The following is a 19972-nucleotide window of genomic DNA, read 5'->3' as shown; positions in this document are numbered from 1 at the left end:
CCCCACACAGGCCCACAGCCTGTGCCACAGCGCAGGGCACAAGAAATGTGAGCGCGGTCCTGCGCAACAACAGCGCTGAGAGCCGGGGACCCTACCAGCAGGCAGTGGCATGCCAGGACCCAGCATACAGCAGGGCTGCAATGACAAGAAGATACACTGTCAGGGCACCTAACGGCAGCAAAGCCACCGCCACTCAGCCTGCTCCTCATCCTAACACCCGTGCGAGCACTGCTGCTTCCCAGAGCAGGAAGACGGGGCGAGAGGGCAGCCTCAATGACAAGTTGCTGGGGCTGCACAAGAAGGTTCTTGCAAAGCCTCTGCCCGCCCTGCGCAGCAACATCGAGGCTTTGCAACACGCCAGGAGGAGCCGCTTGGCCAGAGCTCCTGAGGAAGAGGAGTACCAGGCACCTCTCGTTCCCATGGCACCAGCACCAGCATCTCGTGGCTTTAGCAGGCAGGCTGCTGCAGCACAAGCCCAGCGCCAGGCACCTGCCATGAACAGCTCAGCAGAAAATGACGCAGATCTGAATTTCCCATCCAGGTGCGTCAAGAAGCTTCCTTTCAGAGCTGGTGTCGAGGTGATAGAGGCACCAGCCTCTCCCGCCATCGGCAGGCAGGCTGCAGCAGGACGAGCACAGGGCCGGGCACCTGCCCCGCACAGCCACAAAGAAAGCAACATGGATCTGAAGGTCACACCCAAGAGCATCCTCAGGAAGGTCCATTTCAGAGATGCTGTTGAGGAGGAGGCAGAGACCGCAGCCTCTTGTGGCTTTGACAGTCAAGCTCTGGCAGCAGAAGCACAGTGCAATGCACCTGCCTCCGACAGCATCATAGTAAGAGATGCAAAAGTGCGTGTCACACCCAGTGTCGGTGCAAGCTCCCAGTTCTGGAATATGATCGAGGAGGAGGCAGAGGAAACAGATTCTTCTCACAATGGTGATGAGGAGGCAGCACCGGAGGCAGCACCAGAGGCAGAGAGTCAGGCATCTGTCCTGCTCAGCCCAGATGCCTGTGAGTTGGTTCCACAGGGAGCAGCCCTGCTCAGCACAAGGGAGCCTCTGGTCCAGGCTGTGGCAGTGGATCAGGAAACCAGCCAGCAGCTGCTGGAACCTCAGGGCATGACCCAAATGCTGGATGCGGCAGTGGACAAAGAGGAGAAAGAGTGGGTAGAGGACATTGATAAAGTGCTGTCCCAAGTGGAAGAGATCATCATACGCAACCTCTGGGTCAACCCCTCGGTCCCAGAGCTCTTCCAGGACCCCCAGGCCGATATCCAGGAGGGGTCTGACTTCCCCAGCAGCATGGACATTGAAGTGACAGGGGAGGCAGGTGGAGACCTGCAGAACACGTCTCCTATCCCAGCCGGACCCACAGCCACTGAGTCGACAGCTTCTACATTAGCTGCATCTGCGGAGGAAGAGGAGCACCGCGCACGTCTCACTCCAGTGGCACAGGAGGAGGTGGAACCGGCACCAGTTTCTCCTGCCTGCGTCGAGCAGGAGGCAGCACCACAGGCACAGAGGCAGGTACCTGCCCTGCTCAGCCCTGATGCCTGTGAGGTGGTTGTAGAAGAAATGGCAAGGACCGTCACTGAAGAGGTCCTGATCATGAGCCTGGCCGTTGTCCAGGGAGCTAGCCAGCAGCTGGTGGAGTATCAGGACATGACCCAAATCCTGGGTGTGTCAATGGCAGCACTGACGCCTGCAGCACCTGAGCACGTTGAGTCTGCTGTGGCTTCGGAGCCTCAGGGAGAGGCCAGTGCAGCCGCTGCCTCCCCAACAGTGCCTGAGGATGAAGTGGCTGCTTTCTTGACTGAGATCCCTGCAACAGAGCCTGGAACATCCCACATTCCTCCAGGAGCAGATGATAGTGGAGATGCAGCAGCTTCTCCCTTGTGTCGGGACTCTCGGCGCCAGGTGAGTGAGGCGCGTGTGGTTGGCACCGGGGATCCCAAGGCCTTGGACGGCAGCTCCCAGGTTTTGTGACAGGGCTATTTCTGGTGCTGCCTGTGTCATCCCACTGACATTGCCCCCATCCCCTGCCTGTGCTCTTGCTACCCTGCAGGGTAGGCTCAGACGCTTTGTGAGGAAACACCTGGGCAAGGCTGTGACTGTCATCCAGGGAACAAGGCAGCAGCAGGTGAAAGAGCCAGACGTGGCACAAAGCTTGGATGTGGAGTCACCGTCAACGTCGCCTGCTGTAGTTCAGGACAGCGAGAACCAGCCAGGTACTTGCCCGAGTTGGGTGGCACCCAGGCCAGACCGGCAGCAGTGTTTGCGTGAGTTCGGGTGTGTCCCAGCCTCCCCTCCATGGGCCGAAGGCTGCGTGGAGACCTCCTAGCAGACCTTCCAGTATCTGAAGGAGGCCAATGAGGATGCTGTTAAGGAGAAGTTCTTTACTGTAAGGGTGGTGAGGCACTGGAACGGGTTGCCAAAGGAAGTCCCTTGCCTACAGCTCTTCTTCCTCCACAGGCATTGCCACTCTTCCAGACCAAGGAGCGGCCCCACGGCGACGACTCTCCCGCTTCAGGAGAGTGCTGAGGGCTCTGCGCAAGGCTTTCACTTGCTCATGCCTCACCCCACGTGTGGAGGAGTAGCGCCCTGCTGCCAGCGCCAGGCCCAAGGGAGCTGTGCTGAGGATGTCATGCTGCAGCCTGCACTTGTTGTGGCTGCTTTCTTGGGCCAATAAATAATAACTCGTTTCCCCCCCCACTGCTCGTCTCTGCCTGTATGTTGGTTAGAGCATGTTTGTGTAATTCACGGACCTCTATATTTAATTAACGTAAAACAACTGACTTCAATCTAAGCGGCTACCTATCTGTTGCAATTAGTTCTAGTTTACACACAGTATGCTAGAGATTGGAAGAGACCTCAAAAGATCATCTCGTCCAGTCCCGCTTCCGGAGCGGGAACACCTACATAATGTTACACAGGAATGTGTCCAGGCGGGTTTTGAATGTCTCCAAAGATGGAGACTCCACAACCTCCCTGGGCAGCCTGTTCCAATGGCAAGCATAAATAAACACTTCCTACAAGTTTTGAAGTTAAATAAAAGTTCAAATATTCAACTTTAAATTTTGAGCAAGCTTTTAAATAGAACACCCTCTTCCCCACTTCTATACAAAGATAAAGCAGTGGTGTACAAAGCACACAAGTTAAATTGTGTTTGATAACTGGGGAATAGCCTTACTGTCAGTTATCAAACAAATCAGGAGAATAAACATATCTCTATCTTGTAAGATAAGACTAAAACCAAAAATCCACGTTAATCATGATAGAAGTGAAACATCTGAATGCAGAAGCCTCACAGTTATCACTTAAAAGCTTTAAACCCAACTTCCTCTGATCTATTTGCTATTGTAAAGCAAATATCCAAAGAGCACTGACACTTTAACTCTTGGAAAGCAAATAACACATTTACATCAACCACCCCTCCCGCCCTTCCAACACATGGATATGAGAAAGGTCCCAAGCACTCTGTAGTTCCAACACAGTTCCATGTTCAACATTCCTCAGTCAAATCTCTAAACACCTGAGGTGCCAGTTTATAGTGAACAAAAATTAATGAATAAAAACTCTTCTGAGTTCTTACACTCTGCAAAAGAGATCAGAGAAGGAATTTACACTGGGCTAAATCCAAAGTTTAATCTAGCTTTCTTAGGATGTTCTCACCAAGAATATGTTCTCTGGGACACATTTTTAGAATGAAAAGCTACTTGGTTGAAAACAAACGGCTTTACTTTTTATGATGAAAGAGAAATGATGATTGTTGAGTTACACTGTAATACTCTCTTTATGCTGTGTCTGTAGGCTCGTATCTTTAACGAGACCCCTATAAATCCACGAAGATGTCTGCACATCCTTACCAAAATCCTTTACTTGCTGAACCAGGTAAGTGTTATCATTTCTTCCCAGCCAGAATGAATATTCCCAAGGCTAATATAAGGAAGAAGTTCTTTACTGTGAGGGTGATGAGGCCAGAGAAGTGGTGAATGTTCCATCCTTGGCAGTGTTCAAGGCCAGGTTGCACAGAGCCTTGAGAGACATGTCTAGTGTGAGGTGTCCCTGCCTTTGGCAAGGGGTTGGAACTGGATGAGCTTAAGGTCCTTTCAAAGCCAAGCCATTCTGTGATGCTGTGATTCTAATTTCTGATAGCTTTCAGTGTGAAAGAAGTTTTGTACCTCTTCCTGACAGATTTGGGAGGTAGCTTTTTAAGGAGATCCAGAATGGGGTGTTTATGCTTTAGTATTATGTTCTTCCCTCTGACTTGCTGCTAACTGGAGTGAGATACATATCACTGAAGCTTTTAATACTTTTTCCATGAGTGCCAAGTGAGAGCTGCTGCTTGATCTGTGGCCATCACAGCCCTGTGCAATGAAAGAGACACTTGTGTTTGCCCAGCTAAAGTGGGAATGGCTGAGACGAAGTGAAAACATAGGCCAAGAAGTGATGAGGTAGAAGGGTGTCTTTTTGTCTGGGGCTAAATTAGAAGCATGATAAGAAAGATTTTCTTCAGATGTTTATGTAGATCAGGTTTCGTGTGTGTCAGGTTGTATTTAACATCAAAGTAGGTTGGACCTCTGCTGTTCAGTCTTAATTCAGGCAGCAAGTAGATCCCTTTTAGGTAAGACAAAACCAAGGATGCCAGAAAAGGGAGCACAGGCTACTTAACAAACTGTTCCATTGCTGTACAGCTATGGATGGCATTTGTTGAAACCAAGTAGCTAGTAGTGGTAAATTTGACAGGTACTCCTCAGGAAACACGAGGTGAGGGAGGGATGGTTTCTAACATGAGAAAAAGCCTCAAAGCAAAGATCCTTGGTGTGTGGGTAGGTGTTAAAAATGGAGGCTGGAGGGAAGGAATGCCATGCAGAGGGACCTCGACATGCTTGTGAGGTGGGCTGATGCCAACCTCATGAAGTTTAAGCATGCCAAGTGCAAGGTCCTACAGCTGGGTCAGACCAATCCCAGGCACAGCTACAGGTTGGGCAGAGAAGAGATTCAGAGCAGCCCTGCGGAGAAGGACTTGGGGGTGTTGGTTTCATGTTCTTTTTATGTTGAGTAAACCAGAACTGCACACAGTACTCCAGGTGAGGTCTCACAAGAATGATTTCATTATTTTTGTTGTTTTTTTCCTTCTTTTACCGGTCTTTCTTTTCTCCGTTCCCTTTTCTTCTTGTCAAGGAAAAAAACAGGGAGGAGAAAAGTGCATCCCTGACTGCCCAGTGGCCATGGGCACGATGCTGCCGCTGTCACAAAGCTTCAGTGGTTGCTGTGGAGTTGCCCATGAGGAGCTGGGACCCTTTGGAACTGGTGAGGGCATCGGCGTCTCCGTGGAAACCACGGGGGCATTGTTACAACTCTTATGTGGGGTATTTAAGGCCCTGGCGCACCCTAGAGGTGGCAGTTGCCCTGTGAATCCACAGCAAGTCTGCATCCGAGGACACAGAAGATGCCAGTGGACAAGGGATCGAACGCCCGCTCCCAGCCTGCCGAGGGCAGGCCAGGAGTGCAAAGGAGGCGCCAGGTGAGGGCTGGGGCAGGAGTGAGAGGCCGGTGGTGGGACGGGGCCACATGGAGCTGCCTCGGGGCCGGGGCCGGGCTTGCCGGCACTGCGGGGGCTGCTGTGCCAAGGCAGCCGCCTCCATCACACACCTCTTCCTCCTCCTCCTGCCCGCAGGTGGGCCACAGGCCACAGCCTGAGGAAGGGCGGCGTGGGATCACGGTACCACAGCTGCCCTACCAACGAAGGTATCAGCCCATCGAGACCCAGCAGGAACAGGTAGGGACCCCGAGGGAGACAGGGCCAAACACCTTCCCAACCACGGGCATGCCGGGGCTGCTGTGGGCTGGGGCCATGGCCGGCGGGTGGCCAGCCCTTTCCCCAGCCAGCTCTGGGAGCAGGCAGCAGCCACCTGTGGGCCTGAGCCTTGCCGTGGGGCTGGCAGGGGAGCCCAACTGCATGAGCTCCCAACAGCTGGGATACGGGCGCAAGAGACACTATCACAGAGCCTCTCTCCTCGACTTCTCTTGCAGGTGGGCAGCGTGAGGTGCAGAGCGGTGCTGCCCCGCAGCATGAGGACAGAGGAGCAGACACTTCCTCGGCCAGTGGTGGTGGAAAGGACACCTCGGCCGCCACCTCGGCCAGTGAGAGAAGCCAGCAGGCTGCCTCGCCCGACATGGGCACCCTCTGCCCCTGCAGCCAGATTCACTGACATGGCCATCGGCAGGACAAGCAACAGCCAAAAGCAGCTTTGCACAACCGCTGCCCAGCAGCACCACATCCCCGCACATGGCAGCACAGTTGCGAGGCCACGGAGCTGGCAGCCTGCCCCACACAGGCCCACAGCCTGTGCCACAGCGCAGGGCACAAGAAATGTGAGCGCGGTCCTGCGCAACAACAGCGCTGAGAGCCGGGGACCCTACCAGCAGGCAGTGGCATGCCAGGACCCAGCATACAGCAGGGCTGCAATGACAAGAAGATACACTGTCAGGGCACCTAACGGCAGCAAAGCCACCGCCACTCAGCCTGCTCCTGATCCTAACACCCGTGCGAGCACTGCTGCTTCCCAGAGCAGGAAGACGGGGCGAGAGGGCAGCCTCAATGACAAGTTGCTGGGGCTGCACAAGAAGGTTCTTGCAAAGCCTCTGCCCGCCCTGCGCAGCAACATCGAGGCTTTGCAACACGCCAGGAGGAGCCGCTTGGCCAGAGCTCCTGAGGAAGAGGAGTACCAGGCACCTCTCGTTCCCATGGCACCAGCACCAGCATCTCGTGGCTTTAGCAGGCAGGCTGCTGCAGCACAAGCCCAGCGCCAGGCACCTGCCATGAACAGCTCAGCAGAAAATGACGCAGATCTGAATTTCCCATCCAGGTGCGTCAAGAAGCTTCCTTTCAGAGCTGGTGTCGAGGTGATAGAGGCACCAGCCTCTCCCGCCATCGGCAGGCAGGCTGCAGCAGGACGAGCACAGGGCCGGGCACCTGCCCCGCACAGCCACAAAGAAAGCAACATGGATCTGAAGGTCACACCCAAGAGCATCCTCAGGAAGGTCCATTTCAGAGATGCTGTTGAGGAGGAGGCAGAGACCGCAGCCTCTTGTGGCTTTGACAGTCAAGCTCTGGCAGCAGAAGCACAGTGCAATGCACCTGCCTCCGACAGCATCATAGTAAGAGATGCAAAAGTGCGTGTCACACCCAGTGTCGGTGCAAGCTCCCAGTTCTGGAATATGATCGAGGAGGAGGCAGAGGAAACAGATTCTTCTCACAATGGTGATGAGGAGGCAGCACCGGAGGCAGCACCAGAGGCAGAGAGTCAGGCATCTGTCCTGCTCAGCCCAGATGCCTGTGAGTTGGTTCCACAGGGAGCAGCCCTGCTCAGCACAAGGGAGCCTCTGGTCCAGGCTGTGGCAGTGGATCAGGAAACCAGCCAGCAGCTGCTGGAACCTCAGGGCATGACCCAAATGCTGGATGCGGCAGTGGACAAAGAGGAGAAAGAGTGGGTAGAGGACATTGATAAAGTGCTGTCCCAAGTGGAAGAGATCATCATACGCAACCTCTGGGTCAACCCCTCGGTCCCAGAGCTCTTCCAGGACCCCCAGGCCGATATCCAGGAGGGGTCTGACTTCCCCAGCAGCATGGACATTGAAGTGACAGGGGAGGCAGGTGGAGACCTGCAGAACACGTCTCCTATCCCAGCCGGACCCACAGCCACTGAGTCGACAGCTTCTACATTAGCTGCATCTGCGGAGGAAGAGGAGCACCGCGCACGTCTCACTCCAGTGGCACAGGAGGAGGTGGAACCGGCACCAGTTTCTCCTGCCTGCGTCGAGCAGGAGGCAGCACCACAGGCACAGAGGCAGGTACCTGCCCTGCTCAGCCCTGATGCCTGTGAGGTGGTTGTAGAAGAAACGGCCAGGACCATCTCTGAAGAGGTCCTGATCATGAGCCTGGCCGTTGTCCAGGGAGCCAGCCAGCAGCTGGCGGAACATCGGGACATGTCCCAAAACTCAGATGAGGCAATGGCACTAATGGCATCTGTGTGGACTGGGGACACTGAGTCTCCTGTGTGTGGAGACCATCAAGGAGAGGCTGAAACAGCCATTGTCTTGCCAGAAACACAGAGAGAGGAAGTGGCAGCTTCATGGCCTGAGATGCCTGTGCCAGAGGCTGGAGCATGCCACTCTGCCCCAGAAGCAGCCAACGAAGGAGAAGCAGGAGCTTCTGCCTTTGATCGTGAATCTGGGCACCCGGTGAGCGAGGCACATATGGCTGGCACCGGAGATACTGTGGAGATTCAAGCAGGAGTCTCGCATGGGCTACCTGTGGCAGAGAGATTCCTGCTGCTCCCTATGCCAGAGCCTCTGGAGGAGCCGGAGAGGAGCAGCATGGCCCACACCAGTCACAGGCTCGACATGCAAAGGAGAGCCAGCCTGCCTTGGCTGCTGGGCAGCTCTGTGGAAAGGGAGCTCCAGCAGCAGGAGGGCCAGAGGCCTCGTTTCGCCTTGCGGCGGGGACGGATGCCCAGTCACAGGCAGGTGAGTGCCAAGGACAGGATGGGACAGGACAGCGGGATGAGCCTTCCTCTGCCTGTGGCCAGCCACTGCTCCCTCAACTCATTTTCTGCATCCCTGTTGTGTGTTTACAGGAAGCGCCAGGGACCTTGGGCGAGGAAGCTGACGATGAGGAGTTGGACGGAAAGGAAGAAGAGGAATGGGAAGAGGCCATGGACAAAGAGCTTTCTGAAGTGGAAGAGATCACCATACGCAACCTCTGGGTCAACCTCTCAGTCCCAGACCACTTCCAGGACACCCATGCAGATCCCCAGGAGGGATCCAGCTGCCCCACCAGCATGGGCATGGACGCAACAGGAGAGGGAACCAGCCAACAGCTGGTGGAGTATCAGGACATGACCCAAATCCTGAGTGTGTCAATGGCAGCACTGACGCCTGCAGCACCTGAGCACGTTGAGTCTGCTGTGGCTTCGGAGCCTCAGGGAGAGGCCAGTGCAGCCGCTGCCTCCCCAACAGTGCCTGAGGATGAAGTGGCTGCTTTCTTGACTGAGATCCCTGCAACAGAGCCTGGAACATCCCACATTCCTCCAGGAGCAGATGATAGTGGAGATGCAGCAGCTTCTCCCTTGTGTCGGGACTCTCGGCGCCAGGTGAGTGAGGCGCGTGTGGTTGGCACCGGGGATCCCAAGGCCTTGGACGGCAGCTCCCAGGTTTTGTGACAGGGCTATTTCTGGTGCTGCCTGTGTCATCCCACTGACATTGCCCCCATCCCCTGCCTGTGCTCTTGCTACCCTGCAGGGTAGGCTCAGACGCTTTGTGAGGAAACACCTGGGCAAGGCTGTGACTGTCATCCAGGGAACAAGGCAGCAGCAGGTGAAAGAGCCAGACGTGGCACAAAGCTTGGATGTGGAGTCACCGTCAACGTCGCCTGCTGTAGTTCAGGACAGCGAGAACCAGCCAGGTACTTGCCCGAGTTGGGTGGCACCCAGGCCAGACCGGCAGCAGTGTTTGCGTGAGTTCGGGTGTGTCCCAGCCTCCCCTCCATGGGCCGAAGGCTGCGTGGAGACCTCCTAGCAGACCTTCCAGTATCTGAAGGAGGCCAATGAGGATGCTGTTAAGGAGAAGTTCTTTACTGTAAGGGTGGTGAGGCACTGGAACGGGTTGCCAAAGGAAGTCCCTTGCCTACAGCTCTTCTTCCTCCACAGGCATTGCCACTCTTCCAGACCAAGGAGCGGCCCCACGGCGACGACTCTCCCGCTTCAGGAGAGTGCTGAGGGCTCTGCGCAAGGCTTTCACTTGCTCATGCCTCACCCCACGTGTGGAGGAGTAGCGCCCTGCTGCCAGCGCCAGGCCCAAGGCAGCTGTGCTGAGGATGTCATGCTGCAGCCTGCACTTGTTGTGGCTGCTTTCTTGGGCCAATAAATAATAACTCGTTTCCCCCCCCACTGCTCGTCTCTGCCTGTATGTTGGTTAGAGCATGTTTGTGTAATTCACGGACCTCTATATTTAATTAACGTAAAACAACTGACTTCAATCTAAGCGGCTACCTATCTGTTGCAATTAGTTCTAGTTTACACACAGTATGCTAGAGATTGGAAGAGACCTCAAAAGATCATCTCGTCCAGTCCCGCTTCCGGAGCGGGAACACCTACATAATGTTACACAGGAATGTGTCCAGGCGGGTTTTGAATGTCTCCAAAGATGGAGACTCCACAACCTCCCTGGGCAGCCTGTTCCAATGGCAAGCATAAATAAACACTTCCTACAAGTTTTGAAGTTAAATAAAAGTTCAAATATTCAACTTTAAATTTTGAGCAAGCTTTTAAATAGAACACCCTCTTCCCCACTTCTATACAAAGATAAAGCAGTGGTGTACAAAGCACACAAGTTAAATTGTGTTTGATAACTGGGGAATAGCCTTACTGTCAGTTATCAAACAAATCAGGAGAATAAACATATCTCTATCTTGTAAGATAAGACTAAAACCAAAAATCCACGTTAATCATGATAGAAGTGAAACATCTGAATGCAGAAGCCTCACAGTTATCACTTAAAAGCTTTAAACCCAACTTCCTCTGATCTATTTGCTATTGTAAAGCAAATATCCAAAGAGCACTGACACTTTAACTCTTGGAAAGCAAATAACACATTTACATCAACCACCCCTCCCGCCCTTCCAACACATGGATATGAGAAAGGTCCCAAGCACTCTGTAGTTCCAACACAGTTCCATGTTCAACATTCCTCAGTCAAATCTCTAAACACCTGAGGTGCCAGTTTATAGTGAACAAAAATTAATGAATAAAAACTCTTCTGAGTTCTTACACTCTGCAAAAGAGATCAGAGAAGGAATTTACACTGGGCTAAATCCAAAGTTTAATCTAGCTTTCTTAGGATGTTCTCACCAAGAATATGTTCTCTGGGACACATTTTTAGAATGAAAAGCTACTTGGTTGAAAACAAACGGCTTTACTTTTTATGATGAAAGAGAAATGATGATTGTTGAGTTACACTGTAATACTCTCTTTATGCTGTGTCTGTAGGCTCGTATCTTTAACGAGACCCCTATAAATCCACGAAGATGTCTGCACATCCTTACCAAAATCCTTTACTTGCTGAACCAGGTAAGTGCTATCATTTCTTCCCAGCCAGAATGAATATTCCCAAGGCTAATATAAGGAAGAAGTTCTTTACTGTGAGGGTGATGAGGCCAGAGAAGTGGTGAATGTTCCATCCTTGGCAGTGTTCAAGGCCAGGTTGCACAGAGCCTTGAGAGACATGTCTAGTGTGAGGTGTCCCTGCCTTTGGCAAGGGGTTGGAACTGGATGAGCTTAAGGTCCTTTCAAAGCCAAGCCATTCTGTGATGCTGTGATTCTAATTTCTGATAGCTTTCAGTGTGAAAGAAGTTTTGTACCTCTTCCTGACAGATTTGGGAGGTAGCTTTTTAAGGAGATCCAGAATGGGGTGTTTATGCTTTAGTATTATGTTCTTCCCTCTGACTTGCTGCTAACTGGAGTGAGATACATATCACTGAAGCTTTTAATACTTTTTCCATGAGTGCCAAGTGAGAGCTGCTGCTTGATCTGTGGCCATCACAGCCCTGTGCAATGAAAGAGACACTTGTGTTTGCCCAGCTAAAGTGGGAATGGCTGAGACGAAGTGAAAACATAGGCCAAGAAGTGATGAGGTAGAAGGGTGTCTTTTTGTCTGGGGCTAAATTAGAAGCATGATAAGAAAGATTTTCTTCAGATGTTTATGTAGATCAGGTTTCGTGTGTGTCAGGTTGTATTTAACATCAAAGTAGGTTGGACCTCTGCTGTTCAGTCTTAATTCAGGCAGCAAGTAGATCCCTTTTAGGTAAGACAAAACCAAGGATGCCAGAAAAGGGAGCACAGGCTACTTAACAAACTGTTCCATTGCTGTACAGCTATGGATGGCATTTGTTGAAACCAAGTAGCTAGTAGTGGTAAATTTGACAGGTACTCCTCAGGAAACACGAGGTGAGGGAGGGATGGTTTCTAACATGAGAAAAAGCCTCAAAGCAAAGATCCTTGGTGTGTGGGTAGGTGTTAAAAATGGAGGCTGGAGGGAAGGAATGCCATGCAGAGGGACCTCGACATGCTTGTGAGGTGGGCTGATGCCAACCTCATGAAGTTTAAGCATGCCAAGTGCAAGGTCCTACAGCTGGGTCAGACCAATCCCAGGCACAGCTACAGGTTGGGCAGAGAAGAGATTCAGAGCAGCCCTGCGGAGAAGGACTTGGGGGTGTTGGTTTCATGTTCTTTTTATGTTGAGTAAACCAGAACTGCACACAGTACTCCAGGTGAGGTCTCACAAGAATGATTTCATTATTTTTGTTGTTTTTTTCCTTCTTTTACCGGTCTTTCTTTTCTCCGTTCCCTTTTCTTCTTGTCAAGGAAAAAAACAGGGAGGAGAAAAGTGCATCCCTGACTGCCCAGTGGCCATGGGCACGATGCTGCCGCTGTCACAAAGCTTCAGTGGTTGCTGTGGAGTTGCCCATGAGGAGCTGGGACCCTTTGGAACTGGTGAGGGCATCGGCGTCTCCGTGGAAACCACGGGGGCATTGTTACGACTCTTATGTGGGGTATTTAAGGCCCTGGCGCACCCTAGAGGTGGCAGTTGCCCTGTGAATCCACAGCAAGTCTGCATCCGAGGACACAGAAGATGCCAGTGGACAAGGGATCGAACGCCCGCTCCCAGCCTGCCGAGGGCAGGCCAGGAGTGCAAAGGAGGCGCCAGGTGAGGGCTGGGGCAGGAGTGAGAGGCCGGTGGTGGGACGGGGCCACATGGAGCTGCCTCGGGGCCGGGGCCGGGCTTGCCGGCACTGCGGGGGCTGCTGTGCCAAGGCAGCCGCCTCCATCACACACCTCTTCCTCCTCCTCCTGCCCGCAGGTGGGCCACAGGCCACAGCCTGAGGAAGGGCGGCGTGGGATCACGGTACCACAGCTGCCCTACCAACGAAGGTATCAGCCCATCGAGACCCAGCAGGAACAGGTAGGGACCCCGAGGGAGACAGGGCCAAACACCTTCCCAACCACGGGCATGCCGGGGCTGCTGTGGGCTGGGGCCATGGCCGGCGGGTGGCCAGCCCTTTCCCCAGCCAGCTCTGGGAGCAGGCAGCAGCCACCTGTGGGCCTGAGCCTTGCCGTGGGGCTGGCAGGGGAGCCCAACTGCATGAGCTCCCAACAGCTGGGATACGGGCGCAAGAGACACTATCACAGAGCCTCTCTCCTCGACTTCTCTTGCAGGTGGGCAGCGTGAGGTGCAGAGCGGTGCTGCCCCGCAGCATGAGGACAGAGGAGCAGACACTTCCTCGGCCAGTGGTGGTGGAAAGGACACCTCGGCCGCCACCTCGGCCAGTGAGAGAAGCCAGCAGGCTGCCTCGCCCGACATGGGCACCCTCTGCCCCTGCAGCCAGATTCACTGACATGGCCATCGGCAGGACAAGCAACAGCCAAAAGCAGCTTTGCACAACCGCTGCCCAGCAGCACCACATCCCCGCACATGGCAGCACAGTTGCGAGGCCACGGAGCTGGCAGCCTGCCCCACACAGGCCCACAGCCTGTGCCACAGCGCAGGGCACAAGAAATGTGAGCGCGGTCCTGCGCAACAACAGCGCTGAGAGCCGGGGACCCTACCAGCAGGCAGTGGCATGCCAGGACCCAGCATACAGCAGGGCTGCAATGACAAGAAGATACACTGTCAGGGCACCTAACGGCAGCAAAGCCACCGCCACTCAGCCTGCTCCTCATCCTAACACCCGTGCGAGCACTGCTGCTTCCCAGAGCAGGAAGACGGGGCGAGAGGGCAGCCTCAATGACAAGTTGCTGGGGCTGCACAAGAAGGTTCTTGCAAAGCCTCTGCCCGCCCTGCGCAGCAACATCGAGGCTTTGCAACACGCCAGGAGGAGCCGCTTGGCCAGAGCTCCTGAGGAAGAGGAGTACCAGGCACCTCTCGTTCCCATGGCACCAGCACCAGCATCTCGTGGCTTTAGCAGGCAGGCTGCTGCAGCACAAGCCCAGCGCCAGGCACCTGCCATGAACAGCTCAGCAGAAAATGACGCAGATCTGAATTTCCCATCCAGGTGCGTCAAGAAGCTTCCTTTCAGAGCTGGTGTCGAGGTGATAGAGGCACCAGCCTCTCCCGCCATCGGCAGGCAGGCTGCAGCAGGACGAGCACAGGGCCGGGCACCTGCCCCGCACAGCCACAAAGAAAGCAACATGGATATGAAGGTCACACCCAAGAGCATCCTCAGGAAGGTCCATTTCAGAGATGCTGTTGAGGAGGAGGCAGAGACCGCAGCCTCTTGTGGCTTTGACAGTCAAGCTCTGGCAGCAGAAGCACAGTGCAATGCACCTGCCTCCGACAGCATCATAGTAAGAGATGCAAAAGTGCGTGTCACACCCAGTGTCGGTGCAAGCTCCCAGTTCTGGAATATGATCGAGGAGGAGGCAGAGGAAACAGATTCTTCTCACAATGGTGATGAGGAGGCAGCACCGGAGGCAGCACCAGAGGCAGAGAGTCAGGCATCTGTCCTGCTCAGCCCAGATGCCTGTGAGTTGGTTCCACAGGGAGCAGCCCTGCTCAGCACAAGGGAGCCTCTGGTCCAGGCTGTGGCAGTGGATCAGGAAACCAGCCAGCAGCTGCTGGAACCTCAGGGCATGACCCAAATGCTGGATGCGGCAGTGGACAAAGAGGAGAAAGAGTGGGTAGAGGACATTGATAAAGTGCTGTCCCAAGTGGAAGAGATCATCATACGCAACCTCTGGGTCAACCCCTCGGTCCCAGAGCTCTTCCAGGACCCCCAGGCCGATATCCAGGAGGGGTCTGACTTCCCCAGCAGCATGGACATTGAAGTGACAGGGGAGGCAGGTGGAGACCTGCAGAACACGTCTCCTATCCCAGCCGGACCCACAGCCACTGAGTCGACAGCTTCTACATTAGCTGCATCTGCGGAGGAAGAGGAGCACCGCGCACGTCTCACTCCAGTGGCACAGGAGGAGGTGGAACCGGCACCAGTTTCTCCTGCCTGCGTCGAGCAGGAGGCAGCACCACAGGCACAGAGGCAGGTACCTGCCCTGCTCAGCCCTGATGCCTGTGAGGTGGTTGTAGAAGAAATGGCAAGGACCGTCACTGAAGAGGTCCTGATCATGAGCCTGGCCGTTGTCCAGGGAGCCAGCCAGCAGCTGGTGGAGTATCAGGACATGACCCAAATCCTGGGTGTGTCAATGGCAGCACTGACGCCTGCAGCACCTGAGCACGTTGAGTCTGCTGTGGCTTCGGAGCCTCAGGGAGAGGCCAGTGCAGCCGCTGCCTCCCCAACAGTGCCTGAGGATGAAGTGGCTGCTTTCTTGACTGAGATCCCTGCAACAGAGCCTGGAACATCCCACATTCCTCCAGGAGCAGATGATAGTGGAGATGCAGCAGCTTCTCCCTTGTGTCGGGACTCTCGGCGCCAGGTGAGTGAGGCGCGTGTGGTTGGCACCGGGGATCCCAAGGCCTTGGACGGCAGCTCCCAGGTTTTGTGACAGGGCTATTTCTGGTGCTGCCTGTGTCATCCCACTGACATTGCCCCCATCCCCTGCCTGTGCTCTTGCTACCCTGCAGGGTAGGCTCAGACGCTTTGTGAGGAAACACCTGGGCAAGGCTGTGACTGTCATCCAGGGAACAAGGCAGCAGCAGGTGAAAGAGCCAGACGTGGCACAAAGCTTGGATGTGGAGTCACCGTCAACGTCGCCTGCTGTAGTTCAGGACAGCGAGAACCAGCCAGGTACTTGCCCGAGTTGGGTGGCACCCAGGCCAGACCGGCAGCAGTGTTTGCGTGAGTTCGGGTGTGTCCCAGCCTCCCCTCCATGGGCCGAAGGCTGCGTGGAGACCTCCTAGCAGACCTTCCAGTATCTGAAGGAGGCCAATGAGGATGCTGTTAAGGAGAAGTTCTTTACTGTAAGGGTGGTGAGGCACTGGAACGGGTTGCCAAAGGAAGTCCCTTGCCTACAGCTCTTCTTCCTCCACAGGCATTGCCACTCTTCCAGACCAAGGAGCGGCCCCACGGCGACGACTCTCCCGCTTCAGGAGAGTGCTGAGGGCTCTGCGCAAGGCTTTCACTTGCTCATGCCTCACCCCACGTGTGGAGGAGTAGCGCCCTGCTGCCAGCGCCAGGCCCAAGGGAGCTGTGCTGAGGATGTCATGCTGCAGCCTGCACTTGTTGTGGCTGCTTTCTTGGGCCAATAAATAATAACTCGTTTCCCCCCCCACTGCTCGTCTCTGCCTGTATGTTGGTTAGAGCATGTTTGTGTAATTCACGGACCTCTATATTTAAGGAAGGTGTCCCTGCCTGTAGCAGGGATTGGAACTGGATGAGCTTTAAGGTCCCTTCCAACCCAAACCAGTCTGGGATTCTATGACTAATGAAGCTGCTCACTGGATAAGAACAGACTTGGTTTTGATGGTTAGTCTGTAACACTGACTGAACACACAGAACACCTTCATTTCCACAGCTCTTTAGAGTATTTGTACCAATTATAATTTCACTAACATGGATATCTTACTGATATCTGGGCTAATCTCCATGGGCCTATAGTAACTGCAAATGTTCTGAAGGCCAAGGCAAGAGATGCTGGTGTTGTGGGTGGCAGAGAGATAATTTCTTAAGCTCTTTGAAAACTCAGATTCAAAGCCTTTCTGTGACAACTACTGTGAAACAGTCAGTGGCATCCCAGCCATCAAAAGGTTGGCAGGGAAAGGGCAAGAGCACTGTACTGAAAAGCCAGCTCCTCAAAAGAATCTTGCACTGGGATCACCAAACTTGTGAGTTTCTGAAGTAGTTGTTTCCTTCAAGTTACAGTCAGAATCATACAATGATTCTAACAGAATCATAGAATTGGGTTGGAAAGGACCTTATGACCATCCAGTTCCAACCCCCTGCCACAGGCAGGGACACTTTCCACTAGATCAGGCTGCTCCAAGCCCCATCCAACCTGGCCTTGAACACTGTTATTTTTGAAAGAATAAAGAAAAAAGGAAAACCAGTTACTCCTTAATTTACTTTAAGAACTCACAGAATGCTGTGAAAACCCTCCAGTGTGTTAACTGCTTCCTGAAGCAACCACCCTCTAACATACCTGCACCATGATGTTGTCACTAGAAGCTGCTTCTTGAGCTTCATTGATCCACCGCTTGACTATGTCGTAGCTGATTTTCATCATATGCTGGAAGAAACCACAAATGGAGACTGGTGACAAACTAAAATCAGAAGCAGTGAGGTACCACAAGCCTTGTTTTACCGGCTTTGAGAGAACTGAGAGCTTTGCTGTGTACTACAGGTAACAAAGAGTAACTCACATCCATAGTTTATATGGATGCACTTGTTTCAATGAAGAGAAAAGTAACTTGGAGAGTTATGTTCAAACAGGACTGAAGACAATAGGAGGAGAATGCACCTGCTTACAGTTATCCCAGTAGGTCAGTATTAATTCAGTTGTTAGTATTAATGCAACTTTGCACCCTCAGGGTCCTAACAGAGGCTTCACTCCACCTCAGCTGGACCTTTTACCTCTTGCCTTCTTGATTTACCAAGGCAGCCAGCGTCTGTATAGCTATAAACCACTGGTTTTCTTACATCTCAGTCTTAGACTACCCATGCTCTCATTTGTATTCTCCTCTTTATTAAAGAATTAACCTAGCAAGGTATTTTCCAGCCTTTTCTCCCAAATAAGGGAGGAACACCTTCAGACTGAACTTCATCTTGCCCTTCTATCTATTAGCGAAAATGATCTTGAATTGCAGCAGGGCAGCAATTTCATGGATCTTTTCTTTTGCAGAGCACAAAGCCAACTGCTTTTACTGCCTGTCACAGAATTCATACACTTCTTCACAGTCACTTGTGTTAGTTCTTCCACAGCACAGGCTGTTTCTTAGTTACTCTCACCAAACCAAGAGACACTTTCATGGTCTTCACTGTGCTTGAGTACTCTAAACTCAAGCCTCTAAAGGCTCTTTCCCAGAGAAACTCGTCCTACACTGGCTGCATAGAGAGATGACTGAGCACTTTGCACTTAGCTATTATAACTGATGTACTCTAAGGTAAGAGAACATTAAGGAAGGAGTTTGAGAGGACAGAGTCTGCCTGAGTCACAGGAAAACTCCACTACCACTGCTTCTTGTTTTCCAGTGAGCAGATGAAGACGAGAAAGAAAAGAAACATCTCAAAAGGAAAAGAAGAAAGAACAAAACAAAGGCCAAGCAGAGCTACAAATGCAGCAGAGTAGCCTCCTACCCACAACACAACACACAGATTCCCAATCATCTACTGCTTTACTTACTAAGGAAGACACCAGTGCAGAACTAGACACACTGGGGACTTTGTCCACAATGGCTTGTTTCATATATCTCTCAATGGCTTGTAGCATTGTAGCCTGTGAGGGGGAAAAAGAGAAGTGTTGATACTTAGGAAGCAGACCATAAAAGCAGTATGAGGCAAAAATACACACACAGCATATTCAAAATGCATCATGAACTGTTCTGCAAGGGAGAGATTAGTATCAATTGCCTGGTCCTGGAGGTTTAGTGACAGAAACAAAGTCTACAGCAAAGCAATCTTAGATCAGAAACCAGAGCTCCAAAGCTCCTGCCTTCTCACTCCATGTTTACAGTGCTCCAGCTCCACAGAGCTCCTCGCATCTGCAGCAGGCTCCAGAGCTGTCCTCCCTACAGCAGAAATTCCATTACCACTACAAGAATACACCCTGCAAGAGAGGGCTTTTCTATTTTAATTTTCTATTTTAGTACTTTTCTATTTTATTCTATTTTAAACACACTCATCTCTCCCATGACAGAGATGTGATTTGGACTTACATCAGTGATCCTGCAGAGTGCTCTGATGGCCGGGCCTCGGTACACATCTTCCTTCCCTGTCATGTCTTTGGTCAAACTGAAATAATCATAGACACTCTGTTAACACCACTTTAACATCCCAATGCCTGGTCTTTTTGTGACATTTGCCTCATCTCACATAGCTGTTGGTCAAGCTGTTACCACCTAACTGCTGAGCTCTAGTACTGGCTAGAAACAACCTCTTAATAATCAGCTACTTAAGAATTAACAGCATGGGATTCTGTGGAAACAGAGAACATTACAAAATGCGCAGTTCATAGAATCAGAGAATCAGAGACTGGTTTGTGTAGGAAAGGATGTTAAAGCTCCTCCATTTCCAGCCCCCTGCTACGGGCAGGGACACCTTCCACTAGAGCAGCTTGCTCCAAGCCTCTGTGTCCAACCTGGCCTTGAACACTGCCAGGGATGGGGCAGCCACAGCTTCTCTGGGCACCCTGTGCCAGTGCCTCAGCACCCTCATAGTAAATAATTCCTTCCTTATATCCAACCTGAACTTCCCCTGTTTAAGTTTAAAATAATTTGTTCAAGTTTTCATAATACACCTTTGCCACATGCCTGGTTCATTCAGCTCAGTTGTTCTTCTCCTAAGTGCTTGCTTTCTACCACGTGACATTTTGAGTTAGGTAACAGCAAAGTTTCAGCTGCTGAGCAGCTTTAAAAAATATAGAAAATAAAACAGACACATCAGAGATCCCATTTTGCTCTCCAGCAACTATAACATCTATCCTGCAGTCCAAAAACCTGACAGTTCAGCTGGAGGACTGAACTGGGCTTTGCTCTGCTTGTCCCTAACTGCTCTGACAGCAAAGCAAAACAGAATATCACAGCCTTGGTGTGAAAAAAACATCAAGAACCAACAGTTAAAAGGAATCAAAACCAACTCCCCCCCTATCAAGAAACCCACAAGAAACCAAAGTTTCATCCAACTGAGAAACTGCAGGCAAGCCTCTTCCCTTTTTAGTAAAGAGTAACACCACAGGAAGAAGAAATCAACATTTCATGTGGTAACATACTCTGTATCATAGGACAGTTTGTTTTCCTTTCCTTTATTA

At 52.3% G+C, this 19972-nt stretch overlaps 2 protein-coding genes across 2 annotated transcripts in view; one reads left to right on the top strand and one right to left on the bottom strand.

The window, feature by feature from the left end:
• LOC133276734 (uncharacterized) overlaps positions 1–17364 on the top strand; it is a 49229-nt gene extending 31865 nt beyond the window's left edge. The window contains exons 5-7 of the mRNA XM_061467872.1: positions 7900–8535; positions 8646–8918; positions 17351–17364. Coding sequence (XP_061323856.1) covers positions 7900–8535; positions 8646–8918; positions 17351–17364 — 923 coding nt within the window. The remainder of the gene's footprint in view (positions 1–7899; positions 8536–8645; positions 8919–17350) is intronic.
• Positions 17195–19972, bottom strand: part of LOC133276778 (coatomer subunit gamma-2-like) — a 194373-nt gene continuing 191595 nt past the window's right edge. Inside the window, exons 9-11 of the mRNA XM_061467936.1 lie at positions 18882–18957; positions 18350–18442; positions 17195–17236 (exon numbers count right to left, since the gene is read on the bottom strand). Coding sequence (XP_061323920.1) covers positions 18883–18957 — 75 coding nt within the window. The 3' untranslated portion in view covers positions 17195–17236; positions 18350–18442; position 18882. The remainder of the gene's footprint in view (positions 17237–18349; positions 18443–18881; positions 18958–19972) is intronic.

This window comes from Pezoporus flaviventris, unplaced genomic scaffold (assembly GCF_033815535.1).
Source record: "Pezoporus flaviventris isolate CSIRO_AGI_PZ_B2104156 unplaced genomic scaffold, CSIRO_AGI_Pfla_v1 ptg000046l, whole genome shotgun sequence".
NCBI classification, from domain to species: Eukaryota; Metazoa; Chordata; class Aves; order Psittaciformes; family Psittacidae; genus Pezoporus; species Pezoporus flaviventris.
Note: the sequence above shows the minus strand (reverse complement) of the source record. Positions and strands in the feature narration are given on the sequence as shown.